The sequence below is a fragment of the Pseudorca crassidens genome, chromosome X, assembly GCF_039906515.1.
Source record: "Pseudorca crassidens isolate mPseCra1 chromosome X, mPseCra1.hap1, whole genome shotgun sequence".
In the NCBI taxonomy this organism is placed as follows: Eukaryota; Metazoa; Chordata; class Mammalia; order Artiodactyla; family Delphinidae; genus Pseudorca; species Pseudorca crassidens.
Genome location: NC_090317.1, coordinates 97,142,245 through 97,161,591, shown reverse-complemented (window position 1 = coordinate 97,161,591; position 19,347 = coordinate 97,142,245). Strand labels below are relative to the sequence as shown.

Here is a 19,347-nt window from a genome sequence, read left to right as displayed (position 1 = left end):
AAGTAATAGAGGGATCATCTAGACTAGCTTTGGGGGCATGATCAAAAGAGGAATGGTTAGCATGGGGTCACAATGTGGCATGTTTGAGCTTGCCCCTGTGGTGTTTTCCTGGTCAGATATGTGCCCTTCTTGTACTAGTAGATGACGTTTGTAAAACTATGATTATTCACATCAATATAAAATGATAATCAATATTTAGTATAATGGATTAAGACGACATTTCCTGTTAGGCTAAGTGTGCGAGTGGATTTTGAAGGCACTAAGATATGACAGTGAAGGAAGAAGTGTTTGCTTATTACTTAGCATAACCAAGACTTCAATGACAGTAAAAATTGTTGGAAAAAAATCAGGGATTTGACAGATTTCCATGAATTTTTCTGTGAAATCAATAACTAAATAAATTTAGATGAAGAAACGTTCTAAATGAGAGCGTCTCTTTCTAAACCCCAGATGTGACTAATTCAGATCTTTTGAGGCAGTGGTCCTTAAACTTGCACAAGCATGGGAATCCCTGGTGGGCTGTTGCAGCAGAGTGCTAGGCCCCACCCCAGCGTTTCTCATTCACTACATTTCTAACGAGTTCCCAACTGCTGCTGCTGCTGCTGCTGCTACTGGTCTAGGAACCATGCTTTCAGAACCATTATTTAAGCATTCTGTCTTATATTTCAGGGTGGAAATAGAAGCATGCTGACTAGAAATGTTGAATATGACTGGAAAATGCATATTCAACATATTAATTTTCGTAATAGAAATTACAGAAAGTTAAAGCCTATGATCTTCTTGGCTTGACTGGTGGGAACGTACAGAAAAATGAGTTCAGGGGTTTAAAACGTTAAGGACCCAAATCCACAAGGAGAAGAGTTACTTTCCTCGGCCGTGAGAAAACTCATATATTAATCATGCCCGGTTAATCCATTATTTTCAGTGTTGTTTTGTTTTCATTAACATCATCCTATGTTCAGAGTTGTTGCTCATGCAGACCTCATATGATCATTCAATCAGATTTCTCATATGGGAGTTTCAAGATGCTCAGAAGAGTGAGGATAGAGGTGTTCCAGCTCACAGATCCCTTTTCATGAATATTTTTTACCACGAGCAATAATGGGCTGTGTTATCCCTTATTTGTCAGACTTGAATCTAAATAATTTTTGGCACTTAAAATCACTTTGGCCAAAGAATTAAACAGACCTACACTGCTTTTATTTGGGGCTTTGGGGTTTGAATTTAGGCTACCTTTTCTCTTTCAAACCACTTTTTTTTTTTTTTTTTTTCTTTTCCATCATTAGCCCAAGTGTATTTACTCTTTTTAAGTCCTAGGAATAAAAGAAATGTTTACATTTCTACAAACTTCAGCCTGTGATCTTTAAAGTTGAAGTTAAATATATGAAAAGTTTTAACATGCAGATCTCTTCTCCCCTCCCAGAATAACCATGTGCATGGACAGCCGTATACAGGCCCAGCAGCACATCACATGAACAACCCTCAGAGAACTGGCCAACGAGCACAAGAAAATTATGAAGGCAGTGAAGAAGTATCCCCACCTCAGACGAAGGATCAGTGAAATGCACATGATTAACTGGTTCCATCAAGACTGTGCACCCAGGCCTTACAGTCCAACCTTTTTCTGTGTCTGGCTAATATTTAAAACTAGAAAAACTATTCCTAATCAACATGGAGTGGAAAGTTTATTCACTGTCTTACCTGCAGAAATTTGCTGTCAATATATAACCCGCCTGCAGTGGAAAGTGTATAGTGTTTTGTAATAAATGGCCTGATGCTAATGTGTAAATGGCAAAGGTGTATATAGTATATTAATGTTTGACTGTTAATTCTTAAGCAAGAAACTTTTTTCTTGATGAGACTCACAGATCTACAAAACCTACAAAAGTTATTTCCTTGTTATACCCATTGCACTCTGCAACCAGTGTTGCCTGCCTTAACGGCAGTTGGATCAACTCCTTTACAAAAACAAAATAAACCAACAGCAACAAACCAGAGCCCATCCATTTCAACCACACCAATAGTTTCATGTTAATTCTTTGCCACTGGAGTCAGTTTTATTATGAGCAGTGAAAGGCTGGTAACCTTTAAATTACTTGGTTGATGTGGAAAATTTGGTGATGTAACATTGTTTCTAGATCTTTTTCATTGCCTTTTTATTCTGAGGTTAGGTTAATCACTTTGAAGCTATAGTTACGCTGTAACATGTAGCATGGCTTCACACCAGGTTAGTGTAGCCAATGAGGAAAAAATTACCATAATGACAGCAGTTGTCCCAGTGTGACAGCTGTATTGCTCAGAGCTTTTCCGTCTTACACCTAGAATATAAAATATAAAACAAGGAGAGAAATGTGATAAACAGGTGGTTTTCAGTTACACATATGTTGCTTACATCTATTGTTTGACAGTTCAACCTCTGGGTGGGATAAGGAAACTTAAGTATCAGTAATGGGAATTTTAAAAGATTTAAAACAAATATGCAAAAATTTGCTATGCCAGGATGCTTGGAGCATAATAGAAGACTGTATTTGGTGTGCTTGTTCTGTTTCTTTGGTAGAGCTTATTAGGAGAACCTTTTAAAACTTTCCTTCTGCTGGATCCCAGTGAAGTGGAAGTCAGAATCCTACAATATTTGGAGTACCACTGCACCAAGATGTCTGGCTGAGCTTCTGCTCAGTCACAGTTTTACTTGAAAGCAAGAATTGTCCTAGCTCCTTTTCCATTATTCCAAAAATTTTAACATTTGAAGCAGGGTCTAATTAAAAAGGAAACTGGTTAGTTAATATAATTGAGGTATAATTTCAGAATAAGCATTTAATTAAAGATAAGGAACTCATCAGTTAATAGAGCATTGGTAACTTGAATGTGTGTAATTTTTTGGAACCTGTCTAAAAACCAAATACCCCTGCAAACAGATACAGTCCACCCTATTCTATTTAAATATTTTGCTGTTTTATTTTATAGAAATTATTTTGCTGAATTCACAAATAGAATTTGATTTAAGAATAACTTTTTGTCCTGTGGTGTGTTTTGGTTTTTTGGTTAATTTTTTGTCTTTTTTTGTTTGTTTTTTAAGGACTGCATATTAAAAATAATTCTGTGCATAGCATGCCTAGGCATGACACTGAATTCAGGAGTTCAGTCACATTGAATTTTTGTGCACAGAAAGATTTGACCTTTGGCCCTTTACTGAAAGACTTAGAGAAAAACAGGATTGTTGACACTGTAAAAGTTTCCTAACATAATCAATCTTGTACTTTTTGTATGTTTTTTATATACATGTATATTTAATGAGCACAAGCTTGGTTGTATTTTTTACAATTCAGTTAATAGGCAAATGTTTTGTCAAAAAGGCTATAGTTGGAATTGAACAAAGCAGAAACAAAATTGAGAATTGTGTTATTTTGTGATTAAAAGGGGCAGGTATTTAAGATAAAGCTTTGGATATCTTATTTGCAGTACTCTGTAGTCAATCTGTGCTTCTAGGTTTTCTGTAATATTAGGAAATTTTGACACCGGATAGATCCTGTTTTTACCTTAAGTATATTACATCTGAGTTTGTTAAGTGTGAGCCAGAGTCATACACACTGTGTGCAGTTCCAGTTGGTAATTTTAATTTAGAAGTTCCTCAATTCCAAGCCTCCTTAACAATGAGCAGAATAGGCTAAATTTATTTGGACAATTTGCTATCATTAAATATTACCATCTAACCATCTGAGATGATTTTTGTGTTTCCTGGTCCTTAACAAAAGTATGTAATATACTTAATTTTAAAATGAATGACTTCCTAGACATGAAAAACCTGACATTTTAAAAGGCTGTGAATTTTTCTCCTTGGAGGGAGATCCCACTTTCCGTTGCTTTGAATTTACAAGTCCCCTAGTGCCAGGTGAGGGCTTGTGAATCCTTTCCCCCTCCATTTGAGGAAGAATGGTCTGTGTTGTGACCACGATCTAGGAGAGGTGAATGGAGAGTGTTATTTTTGTTTGTTTGTGCAAATTATTTTCTATATTTAACTCTTAAGCAAGCATTAATGTATAACTGAAAATTTTAAGATGCATGTTATTGTAAGAGCAACATAGTGGTGGATTTTGAGGTCTTTTTCTGAACATAAATGGCACATTTTAAACTTCCAAGTCTTCAAAGTGCCTAAAGATTATTTAATTCTCCCTCAGCTGATTTCTTGAGCCATATATATATTTCCTACTTTACATGTTTGTTGCGGAATCACTAGTCTTCCTTTCAAAGAAGTACCCCCGGAATTCTAAATGGCATGATTACTTTATAGAAGACAGTAGAATCTGTTAAAAAGACTGAAGATATTTTCATTGTTAATCTGTGTGAACAGGGGCTTTGCCCTATTGGATCTAAGTATTTCAGTGCACAACTTGGTAAGAACCATATTGCTGCTGTTTCTAAGCCCTCCACCAACCAAATTTTCATGTTCAGCATTGTAGAGGCAGAAATAAGAACATAATCATATTTGGGGTTTTTGTCTTGGTTCATTTTTCTCTCAATGATAATTTCCCAACCTTGTCTCTTTTAGCTGTTATATGTACAAATTTAGAATTAAAATGTTTTATATTTTTTTCATGATTAACTTTTATTAGTGAATGATAACAACTTAAGTATTTAATCCTAGTAGTGGGTTAAAAAGATGAGGAGCCTTTTTTATTTGAATTACATTTGTAAATGAAAGCAAGTCTGTGAATACTCAGATGACTACTCCAAAATAGTTCCTTTCCGTTTTTTCTTAGTATTTTTCCAGCTTATGTTTTCCCGTGAACTCTTACTTTGCTGAATTTTGTGGTTACTTTGGTGGATATATCCTGCCTTATTTAGAATTATAACTGGATTTTTTTTTTTAATTGCCTTTTCATAAGTGCCCAATTTTGGTCTCTAGTTTGAAGGTACTACATACTGCCGAGAAAGTAAAACACCCCTCCCCTCCCCCCAGTTCTTGTGTTACTGAGAAAAACCATTCAGTACTGGTTTCCTAGCAGGGCTCAACCAAAATTGGTCCTGCGCCTATGTGAGTGTTTAGTGTTTGAAAATAAGGTTTTGGGTGTGGTAAATCACTACAGAAGTGCTAAATGTATTAAGAACTTGCTGCCGATTGTATTTACGATTATTTTAGATTATTTTACATTTGCAGAAATGTAGCCCTTTTCCTCCGAATTTATAGGTGTAAGAAAAAAAGGGGGAAAGGTGCACCATGTTTTAAACTTGCAAATGAGTGAAAATTTTTTTTCATTTTGAAATCCAGATTCCCAAGAGGAAATTTCACCACCCAGATCACATACTTCTCAGCCTTTTACAAGCCAACAGACTGACTGAAGATTGTCCACAGTTCCTAAGATTTAGCACATATACAAAAATAAAACTTTATAAATTAAATTTCGGTTTCCCCTTTTATTTATTAAAATAAGATTTCTAAACGGAAAGTAGAGGTGTAATCGATTTAAAGGGAACTTTAAAGGGGAAATGTTTACAAGTAGAGGAATTCAGCCCTTATTTTCTATATTCACATCTAAGCCTTTCAGAAATGGGATTGTGATCTAATTGCTGGCTTAACTGTTCATTCTAAGACCAAGATTTGTCAAACACTTTGGTGTTTCAAAGTTCATTAAAATCAGAAATAAAGCAGGTCACGTATTTGACGGGAGTGATAGAAGTGAAAATTCATTTAATTCTCTAGCAAATTCCATCTGCTCTGCTTTTGGGTATCTGAAAAGTAATTATTTGTTGCCATGTTCCAAAGAAATATGACTTCCATAGAAACCTGTTGGTGCTTCCCTACAGCTGGGTTACTGCAAGGATTACTGCTAAAGAAAAAGACATAATCTCATTTTCCTCAAACTCTTATTATTTTTTTAAGAACCAGGAGATTAATAAACTAGTGTTCTGCAGTTGGAAAACTCCAGTTGGATTAAACTGTTTGAATTTTAAGTATTTTTAGCCACATGAACACAACAATGAAAACATGGCCACTAATATTTTGAACTGCTTCCTTGTAATCTGATAATTTACAGGTAGGTAGAAAATTGACAGTTTTTATACCTCAAAGTTTAAAGTTGGGGTTATAGCAAAGGTTTTAATAATTTTCTTAGGTTGTAAAGTCTCAAGGGAAATGTTCTTAAACCACACTAAAACTTTCCTCCACAAAACAAATTACAGACCCATACAAAAATCAGTTAATTGTTTTAAAGACATTCCACTGAGATTACACAGCTCAAGAGTAAAATGGAAATGCTTTTAGTTGTCATCTGAAAACAAGGTCGTCTTGTTGGGCTCCATCAACATTTATTTAGAGATAGTAGCGGGGGCCACCCTGCAAGATGGGAGTTATTCATTTTCTATTTCTCTTCAATTGCATAGATGTAAAAATATTCAAAACGGATGCTTTGGACACGAAAGTTTTTCCATGAGTCCTGCGGAGGGATTCACCTGCGTGAGGATTCGAAATGTATTCTTAGAGTTCCCATTTAATTCTTCTCCACCCATTAAAACACTGGGTGCACCTTCTTTGGAATTCAGAAGTAAAGATACTTTGGAGTCTTAAATCTGGTGCTTTAGGTGAGACCGGGGAGAAGGAAGTATTCCTATCGTGAAGGTTCGGAATGTCTTTCCCTTCTGACTTACTTAACCGCGTGCACCACAACTGTCACCAAGGAAGAGTGTCTGCGGGATGCCAAGGCAATAGGTCAATGCCTAGGGCTCAGTGTGTGTTGAGGAAGAGCCCTCCGTAATCCTTTTTCCAAAGGTCTCTACGTTTAGGATGTGTCCCTGAAGGGGATGTAAATTACTGTGTTCTGTTGGGTGAACAGGGAAACAGCTTTTTCAAGCTTGTGTGTTTAAAATCAGATCTAAATGGTGACTGCTTAAAGTTGGTGAGTACCTTCCCTTACTGGAAATATTAATCAGTAGTATTAGTAGTTAGTTCTTTCAGCCGTCTACTTTCAGAATGTCTTAAGCATTTAGTATAAATCCTTTCTCAGCAAAATGGGCCTTATGCAGATTCCCGTAAGGCTGTGTTAACCATATCTTCCTTAGAAAGTCTGACTAGGTCAAAGGCTAAGACGGTGAATTTACTAAAGAGACTTAAAAGCTTAAGTTACTAAGTCAGTTTTAAATACCAAGCTCTTAGGTTGTAGGTAGCCTTTTGTATTGCCCCAAGGTTGGGATTTTTAATTAAAAACCAAAAATTCAGATTTGCAGTAAAATATGAACAGATTTACCTTTCTAATTTACTGAAGCTTGGTTTACTTAACTGTCACTAGTAATATCGGTGCTTAGATAAACTGGATGTTGAGTTTTTGTTTAGCACTTACCCACACAGCATTAGACACTTGAGATGATAGGCTTCTTACACTGAGGTTAGCAGATACTCCATTCTTACAGGGAAAAGAAGCCAACAAACTGTTTTGGAAGGAGTGCAGGCTAGAGTAGAATGTAGTGAGTGCTGGAAAAACCTTACACTCATGATAATAAACGAGAAATGGCTACAGGATGTCCCTCTCATTGTGTTTTTGTCTTTAGAAAAGCATGATGCCAAGTAACCAAGAACAGCAGTTATATTTTCAGGTGCTTTTCAGCAGTGATAACTTATCAATATGCAATTCACATTTAAGTCTTTTTTTTTTTTTGGTTTTGTTTGAAAGGAAATGTTTTTATTTTATTAAAATTATTTAATGATAAAGGCTTAGTGTTTCTTTAGTATTGTTTACAGAATCAGCCTTAATTTACAACTTTAAAAAAATGACTATGCTTTTTAACTTTTTTTTTTTTTTTTTTTTTTTTTTTTTGCGGTACACGGGCCTCTAACTGCTGTGGCCTCTCCCATTGCGGGGCACAGGCTCCGGATGCGCAGGCGCAGCGGCCATGGCTCACGGGCCCAGCCCCTCCGCGGCACGTGGGATCTTCCCGGACCGGGGCACGAACCCGTGTCCCCTGCATCGGCAGGCGGACTCTCAACCACTGCGCCACCAGTGAAGCTCTCCTGTACTTTAAATTATTCTCTACATTAACTGTAGGTAGACCTTTGCCATGCATTTAGTGTGAGCTCCCATTGAGGAACAGCTTTAGTTAAGAATTTGATGTGGGGTTACAACTTTGAGAACTGAAATATGCCTTTTACTTTTTCTTAGCTCTGATTTGAAAATAAGTACACTTTGAAAAGCTATACTCACACATTTCTGGTAGCTCAGATGAGGGGTTTCTTGTAGCCAATTCTTGGAATGAGAAGAAAAGATGCTAACGTTCTCTTCAAAAAACGTAGGTCCCTGGGGAAAAGAAAATGGCAACTCATATTTCCAAGTGACAGCAGGATGTATCCTGACCCAGCACCGCTCCCTGCCATGTCCTCGGCAGCTCTAAAGTATGGATGTCATGGGCCCCAGTGGGTGACTTCAGTCCAACACCAAACAGAAGAGGTAGCCTGTGAGCTGTGTTCTTGCCCAGCCAAATGGCAATGCCTAGAACTAATAAAGCAGTCTTTGCATATGGTTTTTAAGTTGGATCTCAACTATGAATTTTTCCTCCATTAAAAAATAAAAAGCTTGTTTATTCATATTAAACCTAACCATGGTAATTTTGATTAAAGACGTACCTCCTTATAACCCTTTCTGGAATGGTCTGAATTCAAACTCCACATGGGTAGCCTCAGACCAGGGATTTTTCTCATTTGCATTTCACTCTGGTCTTTGTTAAAATGAGTTTCCCATCATGGGCTTCCCTGGTGGCACAGTGGTTGAGAATCTGCCTGCCAATTCAGGGGACACGGGTTCGAGCCCTGGTCTGGGAAGATCCCACATGCCGCGGAGCAACTAGGCCCGTGAGCCATGGCCGCTGAGCCTGCGCGTCCGGAGCCTGCGCGTCCGGAGCCTGTGCTCCACAACAAGAGAGCGCGCGACAGTGAGAGGCCCGCGCACCGCGATGAAGAGTGGCCCCCACTTGCCGCAACTAGAGAAAGCCCACGCACAGAAATGAAGACCCAACACAGCCATAAATAAATAAAATTTTGTTTAAAAAAATGAGTTTTCATCAGAAGTTAATTTTACTGTAACAGTCATTCCGAAATAGTACTTAGCAAACATGTTTTGGGCCCCGAAGAAATAAATGAATGTAGCCAATTAAGGAGGTGAGGGCGGTTATCAGAACGAACAGAGCACAAGCTCTGCGTGTCAAGCACACTTCTCTCTCAGACACAAACTCTTTCGATAATGCCTTAAATTGCATTGTCTCAGTTGCTCTCTTGATATGGGGGATTCAGTCCCAACTGCATCTCTGGAAAGCTCTGGTCTCTGTCACTAAGTGCACAGTCTTTAACCCTGTGTAAAGTCATTTGTGTTCGGTCCAGAAAAATGCTAGGGTCAGCATGTCCTTGCTGGGGGTTTTCAGATGTATTTGTGTCTTTTATAAGAAAAGCCAGTTTTCTTTACAGACAATGCAACCTCCATGTTTTAAGAAAGGCAACCAGTCAAATCTTTCAGCTTCAAATTAAAATCGAAAAAGTGTAAGTTTAGGATTTCTGTAAATAAAATCTTGCGTTGAGCTTGGTTACCTGGATAGGTTCGATACGGCCCAAAATAGTTTGTATTGTTGGCTTTTTAGTTGCTTGTTCGTATTTACTTTTTAATATCTTATTCAGATTTTGAACATAAACACATTCAAGGAATATTATTTTGTCCAAATTTGTCTACTTTTCTTTGTATTTGTTTGTATTAATTTTCCGTGAAAATGATTAAGGAATTTCCCTGGTGGTCCAGTGGTTAAAACTCCACGCTTCCACTGCAGGGGGTACAAGGTTTGATCCCTGATTGGGGAACTAAGATCCCACATGCCGCGTGGTGCAGTACAAAAAAGAAAGAAAGAAAGAAAAGATTGAACTCTTTGCTATTCCAGTGCTCCCATAGACTTGAACTTGCTTTCCTTTTTCTAATGTTATAAAATCAAGGAACCAGCAAGGGCTGTGCAGTGGCCCTTAAGAAAGGCCTGGAGCCAGCCAAAAAGAGCAGAGACACCTCACATGAGTACAGCTGGTCACTAGGTCTCCAGCTCTGCTCTTATAATAAGCCTTTCCATATCAGTAAATCTATAAACAAGTCAGAGGATAAGAGAATTTTACATTGAGAAGAGAGGAATCTTCTCAATTTTTGCTATTTACTGAAATGTACGTATGACATTGTTGGACATGTGACAGGTATCCCAGGAACATGGCTGTAGGACACTGGAACGTGACAGGGGTCCCACGAGTACCTGATGATTCCTACTGAGTTGGGCAAAGAATCTGCCCAGCCTGAAGCGGGCCAGCCTCACCGGCACACTCGTCCCGAACACAGTCCTGATAGCTGGGGCCGAAGGGCCCTTCCAACCTGGAAGTTCTTCTCACCTGTTAGAGAATCAATCTTAAATTTTAAAAGAAGGAGAAAAATACAGCCTAGTCTTAGCTGTCATGATGGAAGCAAACCATAACCTATGCTTGCTAAAGGGAGAAGATTATGGGGGGTATATGTATGCGTCTAGCTGATTCACTTTGTTATAAAGCAGTAACTAACACACCATTATAAAGCAATTATACTCCAATAAAGATGTTAATTTAAAAAAATGCTTGCTAGAAAGCAATAGGTGGTCATAGAATTGTCCTGGTTTTGATTTATTAGGTTTAGGTACCTGCTACCAAGCTGCTGTCAAATAACAAAGAGAACTATTTAATTTCACTTCCTTATTTTGTTTGCTTACCATCTCATGGAGGATGGGGGTAATGGCAAAATAATTGTAGTAATAAGAAGAAGAAGAAGTAAGTGAGGGACTTCACGTGTGCCACTGGGGCATCAGTGCCAAGGAGTGACTGTGCACATGTAAATGTAAGTATGCATATGTGGACTTAAACTCATTACCTTCAAAACAATCATTTTGAGTGAATGTGGGGGAATTCCCTTGTGGTCCAGGGGTTAGGACTCTGTGCTTCTACTGCAGGCCTGGGTTTCATTCCTGGTCAGGGAACTAAGATCCCACAAGCTGCGCAGCCAAAAAATAAATAAATAAAATTAATAAAATAAAAATTTTAAATTGAGTGAACATTGGAAAAGAAACGGCTAAAAACGAGGACAATCAAAAGAAATCTTGTGTACAATTCGATAATATCCAATCCTACCATGAAAAAGATGCTATTGTCGAGTTGAACTGGCCTAAACCTGGCAGAATTAAAGCTACAGACCGAAAAGGAAATTCCGTTTATATTGAAAGGCCATTTACAGATTGTGTTGTAATCTAAGCTATTAAAGTTTAAAACTTGGGCTTCCCTGGTGGCGCAGTGGTTGAGAATCTGCCTGCTAATGCAGGGCACACGGGTTCGAGCCCTGGTCTGGGAGGATCCCACATGCCACGGAGAGGCTAGGCCCGTGAGCCACAGCTACTGAGCCTGCGCGTCTGGAGCCTGTGCTCCGCAACAGGAGAGGCCGCGATAGTGAGAGGCCCACATACCGCGATGAAGAGTGACCCCCGCTCGCCACAGCTAGAGAAAGCCCACGCACAGAAACGAAGACGCAACACAGCAAAAATAAATAAATAAAATAAATTATTAAAAAAAAAAAAGTTTAAAACTTTAGCTCTAAAACTGCACAAGGATCCTAGTCTATATGTTATCAAATGAGTTTTGACCCAGTTTTCACAAAAAAGACTAAAAAAAATCCAACAACCCAGCAGTGTAAGTTAACACAGTTTGGGGTTATCCATAGGATTGTATTATAGTACTTATAAGTATACATAGAATGACTTTTGCAAGTTAGTGGTGTTTCAAAGCTGAGGGCTAACACTGGACTGGCTGAATGAGGAACATCTAGGGAGCTTTTTAAGAAACCCAGTTTCTGGGTCCCACTCTTGGAAACTGAGTATAGGTGTGGCAGGCCCAGGAATCTGAAACATTTTTTAAAGTTCCACATGTAACTGCAGTCAGGTTTGAAAACCATTTCCATAGTGTACTGCTATTCTTAAAAATAGGAGGGGTGGTGGTTTGCCAAACTTTATAGAGAAGTAGACAAACACCCAGGTACCTATTACCCAGAACTGGCATATTTGCTTCAAGTATTATTTTCGTTAAAAGAAATCAGATACCAGGGCTTCCCTGGGTGGCGCAGTGGTTGAGAGTCCGCCTGCCGATGCAGGGGACACGGGTTCGTGCCCCGGTCCGGGAAGATCCCACATGCCGCGGAGCGGCTGGCCCCGTGAGCCATGGCCGCTGAGCCTGCGCGTCCGGAGCCTGTGCTCCACAACGGGAGAGGCCACAACAGGGAGAGGCTGCGTACCGCAAAAAAAAAAAAAAAAAAAAGAAATCAGATACTGGACTTCCCTGGTGGCGCAGTGGTTAAGAATCCACCTGCCAGTGCAAGAGACGTGGGTTCGAGCCCTGGTCCGGGAAGATCCCACATGCCGCGGAGCAACTAAGCCCGTGCGCCACAACTACTGAGCCTGCACTCTAGAGCCCGCGAGCCACAGCTACTGAAGCCTGCGCGCCTAGAGCCCGTGCTCCGCAACAAGAGAAGCCACCACAATGAGAAGCCCGCGCAATGCAACGAAGAGTAGCCCCCGCTCGCCGCAACTAGAGAGAGCCCGTGCGGCAGCAACGAAGACCCAACGCGACCAAAAATAAATATAAAATAATAAATAAATAAATAAAAAGAAATCAGGTACTACAATAAAGCCCCCGTTTCCCCACGATCCTCAGCCCCATTCCCGTCCCCTGCTTCAGAAGCCACCACGGTCGTGACTCAGGGCACGTCCTTCAGGCTCCGTTTGTGATGGTGCCCAGCCCTGCTGCCAGGTGGCCAGTGCAGGAGCCACAGCAACCTGACACTGGGCATTTCACAGGCAAGAGCGGAAGTCGGGTTTCTCCAGAGAAGGAGCACGAGGATCTTACTCAAAGAAACCCATGAAAAAAGAAAAAGATTTGGTAAATTCAGGAACATCGACAACGCATCGTGTGAGCAAAACGACCATAGTGTAGTATTTTCTAGGCAAAGGTGTCAGAGGCCCAAAGGAATTGACAGTGTTTCTCCAGAAGTGGTCACAGCGTTCTGGGTTAGAAATGGTTTTCTTCTCCATGGACGTGGGATATGACATGACTGCTGATGGAAGAAGGTTTCACATATTGAGGTATGGGGAAGTCGTTCTGGCTTATACACGATTTAACTCGAATTTCATGCTAACTAAAACAGCCTGTTTGTGGCTTATGAAACATACATTGTACATCTGCTTTAATTATTACAGAGAAGGGCACATTGACTAGAAGTAAACAAAGTCCATGTTAAAAGTAAAGATTAAAGGCCACCCTTCCTGGGACGCTCATGCTGGTACTCCTTTGTTGATAAGACTCCCTTCCCATGTGCTGACGCCATACTGACTTGCTGTGTATGTGCTGATCTGTTTTTTTTTTTTTTTTAAACCTTGAAGGAATGTATCCCTGACCCGTTTAATGTTCTTTGTTCTGACAAGATATAAAACTATGCTGAAAACCATGCTCCTCTGGAGTTATCTGAGAGGCTGTCTCCCGGGCTATAGTCCTCAGTTTGGCTCAAATAAAACTCTTTTCTATTCCTATTATAGATTGTTTATTGATTATTTTTGTCAACACTGCCTTCCCCCATTCATAGAAACAAGATTTCTAGTCATCTGATTTTTCTCACCTTGGGAAGAGTCCCATGGGCAAGAAGAGGATGGTTTCTTTGCTGAATGTTCCTTTTTAGAAAAGGAAAGTACTGAGCCCAAGCTTTGCAACTAGGGGCTTTGTTTCTGCCCAAGACAATTCCTCTAGCTGTAAGGCTGCAATCCCAGCAGCCCGACTTTGCAATATTCCCCGAACAAATAATGACGAACGAAATAGCACTTTAGCCATCTGTTCGAGTTGGTGCATTTTGCCTCTGGTGTTTATAAACCTGCTTCAATAAAAAGCAAAAACAAAGCCCAGAGTTTAGCAAAAAGCATGGTTGGGTAAGCAGCCAAAAGCAATTTCCATCTCAGAAAGAAACACAACTTAATTTATATTTAGCCAAGGTGTTTTGAGAACATGTAATTTGCTTTCGAGCAACAAATGCAGTGTGCTCTGGTGTTGTTTAGGCACCCCTCCTTTTTGAAGAAAAGCAAAGAAAACATGGGGGTGTCACAACTTTGAGGGTATGCTTTTATGTTTAAATTTGGCTTTGTTGCTGAAATTAGCACAAAGGATCTTCTGGAACATTGGCCTAACTAGTTCACCAAGCGATTCTTGGTAACGCTTGGGGGACGATTTTCATGGAGGACTAATGGCAGTTAGCTTTGCTCTATGTCTGCATAACAAACATAAAATCCAGTTCTATGTTTGCATAAAATCCTGTGGGGATTTTTCCCTGTTGATTTGCTAAGTGATATCACAAGATAGTATTATATTTATTTGCTCTCTTCTACAGGATAGGAAGACATGAGAAGACTGGATATTTCAACCTCAGCGAGCAGGACAGCCCTAATCCTCATAATCATATGAGGTAGACAGAATATTCTCATCATACACATGAAGAAATTTCAGCTCAAAGAGCTTAAGTGACTTTCCTGGGGTTGCTCAGCAGGGAGAGAGAAAAATGAGCAATTGCCTTCTTTGTATTAAACTATTGCTCAAATAAATAAACAGGAGGTAGCATTTCAAACGTACTCCATGGTTTATGAACGGTACTGATGGCTGCGGCTCCTGTGTCATGACTGTTGACTGCGTAATCTGTCAGCGTTTAACCATGAAATGTTTCATCTGCAGAACTGGGGACAAAAATACATGGTTTTATTTCTTTGAAGAGATCACTGGCGTTTTCATGGCTGTGCCAGATACAATTTGTTAACCAGTTCTCTCCCCACAAGATTAATGCTACATACCCAGAGGAGAGAATATTGAAGATGTTTTTGTCCAGAAACAGGTTACACTATCTTCAAAGGAAACAAAGGAAAAATTGAGCTTTAAATTTGCACAATGTAATGTGTTAAATATATTGCAGTTAGAAAAACTGCGCTGCAGGGATTAAAGTTATTAATTATTGGCGAGTAAATTGTAGTAAGGGTTATATTTTTAAATATGTGATTTTTTTTCTTCTCCCTTCTAAATTCACTACCAAAGCAGAAAAATCTAATGAAATTGCATAAAACTAGAAATGCAGAAAATAAGATAAGGAGAACTTCTGTAGCTTTCATGGCCTCTGATAAATGGGCTCTGCAATGCTGCAGATTCCACAGAAAGCGCCACTTAGACTTTTTTGTCATTTTTTAACAATGAAAACCCATTTAAGAATTAAGCCCTGGCAGACAATTGTACTTAGTCTTGCTATGGTAAGGAATATTCTCGCCTGAAACGACAAACATAAGGGAATGAATTCTGAAGCATCTCCTAGATCATGTGGTTTCTCCAAGTTTTCTGTACCCTGTGTCTGTTCCTCCTCTGCCGAATCATTAATAAGTTCCCATATTTGACATCTTGCTAACCCCCTTACCCTCTTCTGGTCCTTTCTGTAAGTCCCTCTGTACTAGTAGCCAGAACACAGTGGTAACTAACAGTTACCACTGTTAGTTAACAGTGCTTTCTCAGGGGTTCCAACCTGGGCAGTTTGACTCCAGATGCAAACTCAGGCACCTAAGAATCAAAGGAATCAAATTCTTTGTATCATAGCTTTAGTCATCTAGGACACGAGTGATTTAGTTAATAGAAGTGTCAACCACACAGTAATTTAAGTTATGATCTGGATGTAAAAATCTGCCTGATAACACATAAGCACTTATTTTTGTAATTTTTTTTAAAGCCCCCAAAAAGAATGATTCCAGTAGATTCACTCTGGGGTCCCTTAAGGACCTGTTAGGAAGCCCTCACTCCCTGGGGACAGCAGCTGTTTTGAGCACTGGCCTTTATGGCTACACCGTGGAAACCATCTGAGTTCTGACTGAAATGTACAGTTTGCAATGTACTAACAAAAAGCAGAATTCTTAATAAGCTGGCTTCCTGTAGTGCACCAAAACAAATCCAACTGATTGATCAAAGGGGGAGAGATGCAGCCTACTGCTTGTAATAAATGGTTTTATGTTCTTCTATTTATCTAGACCTTCAGCCTATCAAATAATTTGAGGATAAAAAAATTAGAAAGCTGCCTCTATGTGACCAGTTTTCAATTCTGCCGATATTAACATTTTAGTAACTGGCAAGTAGCACCGGTTGCTCATGAGCGTAAATCTACTTGACTGCACAGGCATACTCCCCTGGAAGAAAATACATATTCCCCCCACAGGACTCAAAGTTATTTTCATTTGGAATGCAAATACAGGCAGCCCCGGAGCATTATTTTTCCCCATAAATTGGCTCTTGCAGGGGAAAATAAAGGTGGCTCACACTAATATACTAACGTAGAGATTTCTAGAAGCTATAAGATGTTCTAATTTGAGCAGTATGATTTCTAATTAGCCGAAGACCCTATGAATGCCTGACAAAGAAAAATGGGCAGAAGGAGGGTAAGGGGTGCTGTAGGTCAAAGGGTACAAATTTGTAGCTACAAGAAGAATAAGTTCTGAGGCTGTAATGTACAGCACGCTGACTGTAGCTAATAATACAGTACTGGATACTTGAAAGACAGCGAGGGTAGATTATAAGTATTCTCACCACACACATACCCAAAAAGAGTTAACTATGTTAACTATGTGAGGTGATGGATGTGTTAATTATCTTGATCTTGGTAATCATTCTATAATGTGTATGTATATCAAATAATCATGTTGTACACTTTAAATATAATTATATTTGTCAATTATTCCTCAATAAAGTTTTTTTAAGCAAACTGGAAATCATCTATACTTCAATTTGAAAAAAAGCAAACTGGGAATACCAAGGCAATGTACAGATTCAATGCAATCCCTATCAAATTACCAATGGCATTTTTCACAGAACTAGAACAAAAAAATTTTAAATTTGTATGGAAACACAAAAGACCCTGAAATAGCCAAAGCAATCCTAAGAAAGAAAAACGGAGCTGGAGGAATCAGGCTCCCTGACTTCAGACTATACTACAAAGCTACAGTAATCAAAACAGTATGGTACTGGAACAAAAACAGAAATATAGATCAATGGAACAGGATAGAAAGCCCAGAAATAAACCCATGCACCTATGGTCAATTAATCTATGACAAAGGAGGCAAGAATGTACAATGGAGGAAAGACAGTCTCTTCAATAAGTGGTGCTAGGAAAACTAGACAGCTACATGTAAAAGAATGAAATTAGAACATTCTCTAACACCATACACAAAAATAAACTCAAAATGGATTAAAGACCTAAATGTAAGGCCAGGATACTATATAACTCTTAGAAGCAAACATAGGCAGAACACTCTTTGACATAAATCGCAGCAATATCTTTTTGGATCCACCTCCTAGAGTAAAAACGAAAGTAAAAAAATGGAACCTAATTAAACTTAAAAGCTTTTGCACAGCAAAGAAAACCATAAACAAGATGAAAAGACAACCCACAGAATGGGAGAAAACATTTGCAAATGAAGCAACTGACAAGAGATTAATCTCCAAAATAGACAAACAGCTCATGCAGCTCAATATCAAAAAAAACAAACAACCCAATCAAAAAATGGGCAGAGGGCTTCCCTGGTGGCGCAGTGGTTGAGAGTCCGCCTGCCGATGCAGGGGACACAGGTTCGTGCCCTGGTTCGGGAAGATCCCACATGCCGCGGAGCGGCTGGGCCCTGAGCCATGGCCACTGAGCCTGCGTGTCCGGAGCCTGTGCTCCGCAATGGGAGAGGCCACAACAGTGAGAGGCTCGCATATCGCAAAAAAAAAAAAAAAAAAAATGAGCAGATCAAAATAGACATTTCTCCAAAGAAGACATACAGATGGCCAAAAGACACATGAAAAGATGCTCAACATCACTAATTATTAGAGAAATGCAAATCAAAACTACAATGAGGGGGTTCCCTGGTGGCGCAGTGGTTGAGAGTCCGCCTGCCGATGTAGGGGACGCGGGATCATGTCCCGGTCCAGGAAGATCCCACATGCCGCGGAACGGCTAGGCCCGTGAGCCATGGCCGCTGAGCCTGCGTGTCCGGAGCCTGTGCTCTGCAACAGGAGAGGCCACAGCAGTGAGAGGCCCGCGTACCGCAAAAAAAAAAAAAAAACCTACAATGAGACATCACCTCACACCAGTCAGAATGGCCATCATCACAAAATCTACAAACAATAAATTCTGGAGAGGATGTGGAGAAAAGGGAACCCTCCTTCACTGTTGGTGGAAATGTAAATTAATACAACCACTGTGGAGAACAGTACGGAGGTTCCTTAGAAAACTAAAATAGAACTACCATATGGGGACTTCCTTGGTGGTCCAGTGGTAAAGAATCCACCTTACAATGCAGGGGACGTGGGTTTGATCCCTGGTCAGGAAACTAAGATCCCACATGCTGCAGGACAACTAAGCCCACGTGCCACAACTACTGAGTTCACAGGCTGTAAACTACAGAGTCCACATGCTCTGGAACCCGCGCACCACAACTACAGAGCCCACGCACCCTGGAGCCTGTGTGCCACAACAAGAGAAAATCTGCACTCCACAACTAGAGAGAAGCCCACGCACCACAACGAAGAGCCCATGCGCCACAACAAAAGATCCCGCATGCCTCAACATAGAACCTGTGTGCTGCAGCGAAGACCCGACGAAGCCAAAACTACATAAAATTTTTAAATAAATAAATACATAAAAATGTAAAAACTGCTAAAAAAATTCTCTGGAAAAAACACAAACAAAGCTACCATATGATCCAGATATCCGACTCCTGGGCATATATCTGGAGAAAACTCTAATTTGAAAAGATACATGCACCCCAACGTTCATAGCAGCACTATTTACAATAGCCAAGATATGAAAGCAACTTGAATGTCCATCAACAGAGGAATGGATACAAAAGATGTGGTACAGGGAATTCCCTCGTGGTCCACTGGTTAGGACTCTGTGCTCTCACTGCTGAGGGCACAGCCAAAAAAAAAAAAAATGATGTGGTACACATATACAATGGAATATCACTCAGCCACAAAAAAGAATGAAATAATACCATTTGCAGCAACATGGATGGACCTAGAGATTATCATACTAAGTGAAGTCACACAGAGAAAGACAAATATCATATAGTATCACTTATATGTGGAATCTAAGAAAAAAAAAAGGTACAAATGAACTTATTTACAAAACAGAAATAGACTCACAGACTTTGAAAACAAATTTATGGTTACCAAAAGGGAAATGTGGGGGAAAGGATAAATTAGGAGATTGGGATTAACATATACACACTACTGTA

At 39.7% G+C, this 19,347-nt stretch overlaps 1 protein-coding gene and 1 long non-coding RNA gene across 5 annotated transcripts in view; one reads left to right on the top strand and one right to left on the bottom strand.

The window, feature by feature from the left end:
- Nucleotides 1-1,796, top strand: part of USP9X (ubiquitin specific peptidase 9 X-linked) — a 123,951-nt gene extending 122,155 nt beyond the window's left edge. For all 4 annotated transcript variants that reach the window (XM_067723083.1, XM_067723085.1, XM_067723080.1 and 1 more), the window contains one exon: nt 1,424-1,796. In XM_067723083.1, the coding sequence (XP_067579184.1) occupies nt 1,424-1,561 (138 nt within the window). In that variant the 3' untranslated portion in view covers nt 1,562-1,796. The remainder of the gene's footprint in view (nt 1-1,423) is intronic.
- Nucleotides 1,797-8,186: 6,390 nt separating this feature from the next.
- Nucleotides 8,187-19,347, bottom strand: part of LOC137216958 (uncharacterized) — a 55,676-nt gene continuing 44,515 nt past the window's right edge. Inside the window, exons 2-4 of the long non-coding RNA XR_010939910.1 lie at nt 10,899-11,019; nt 10,258-10,390; nt 8,187-8,282 (exon numbers count right to left, since the gene is read on the bottom strand). This is a non-coding gene — a long non-coding RNA (uncharacterized lncRNA). The remainder of the gene's footprint in view (nt 8,283-10,257; nt 10,391-10,898; nt 11,020-19,347) is intronic.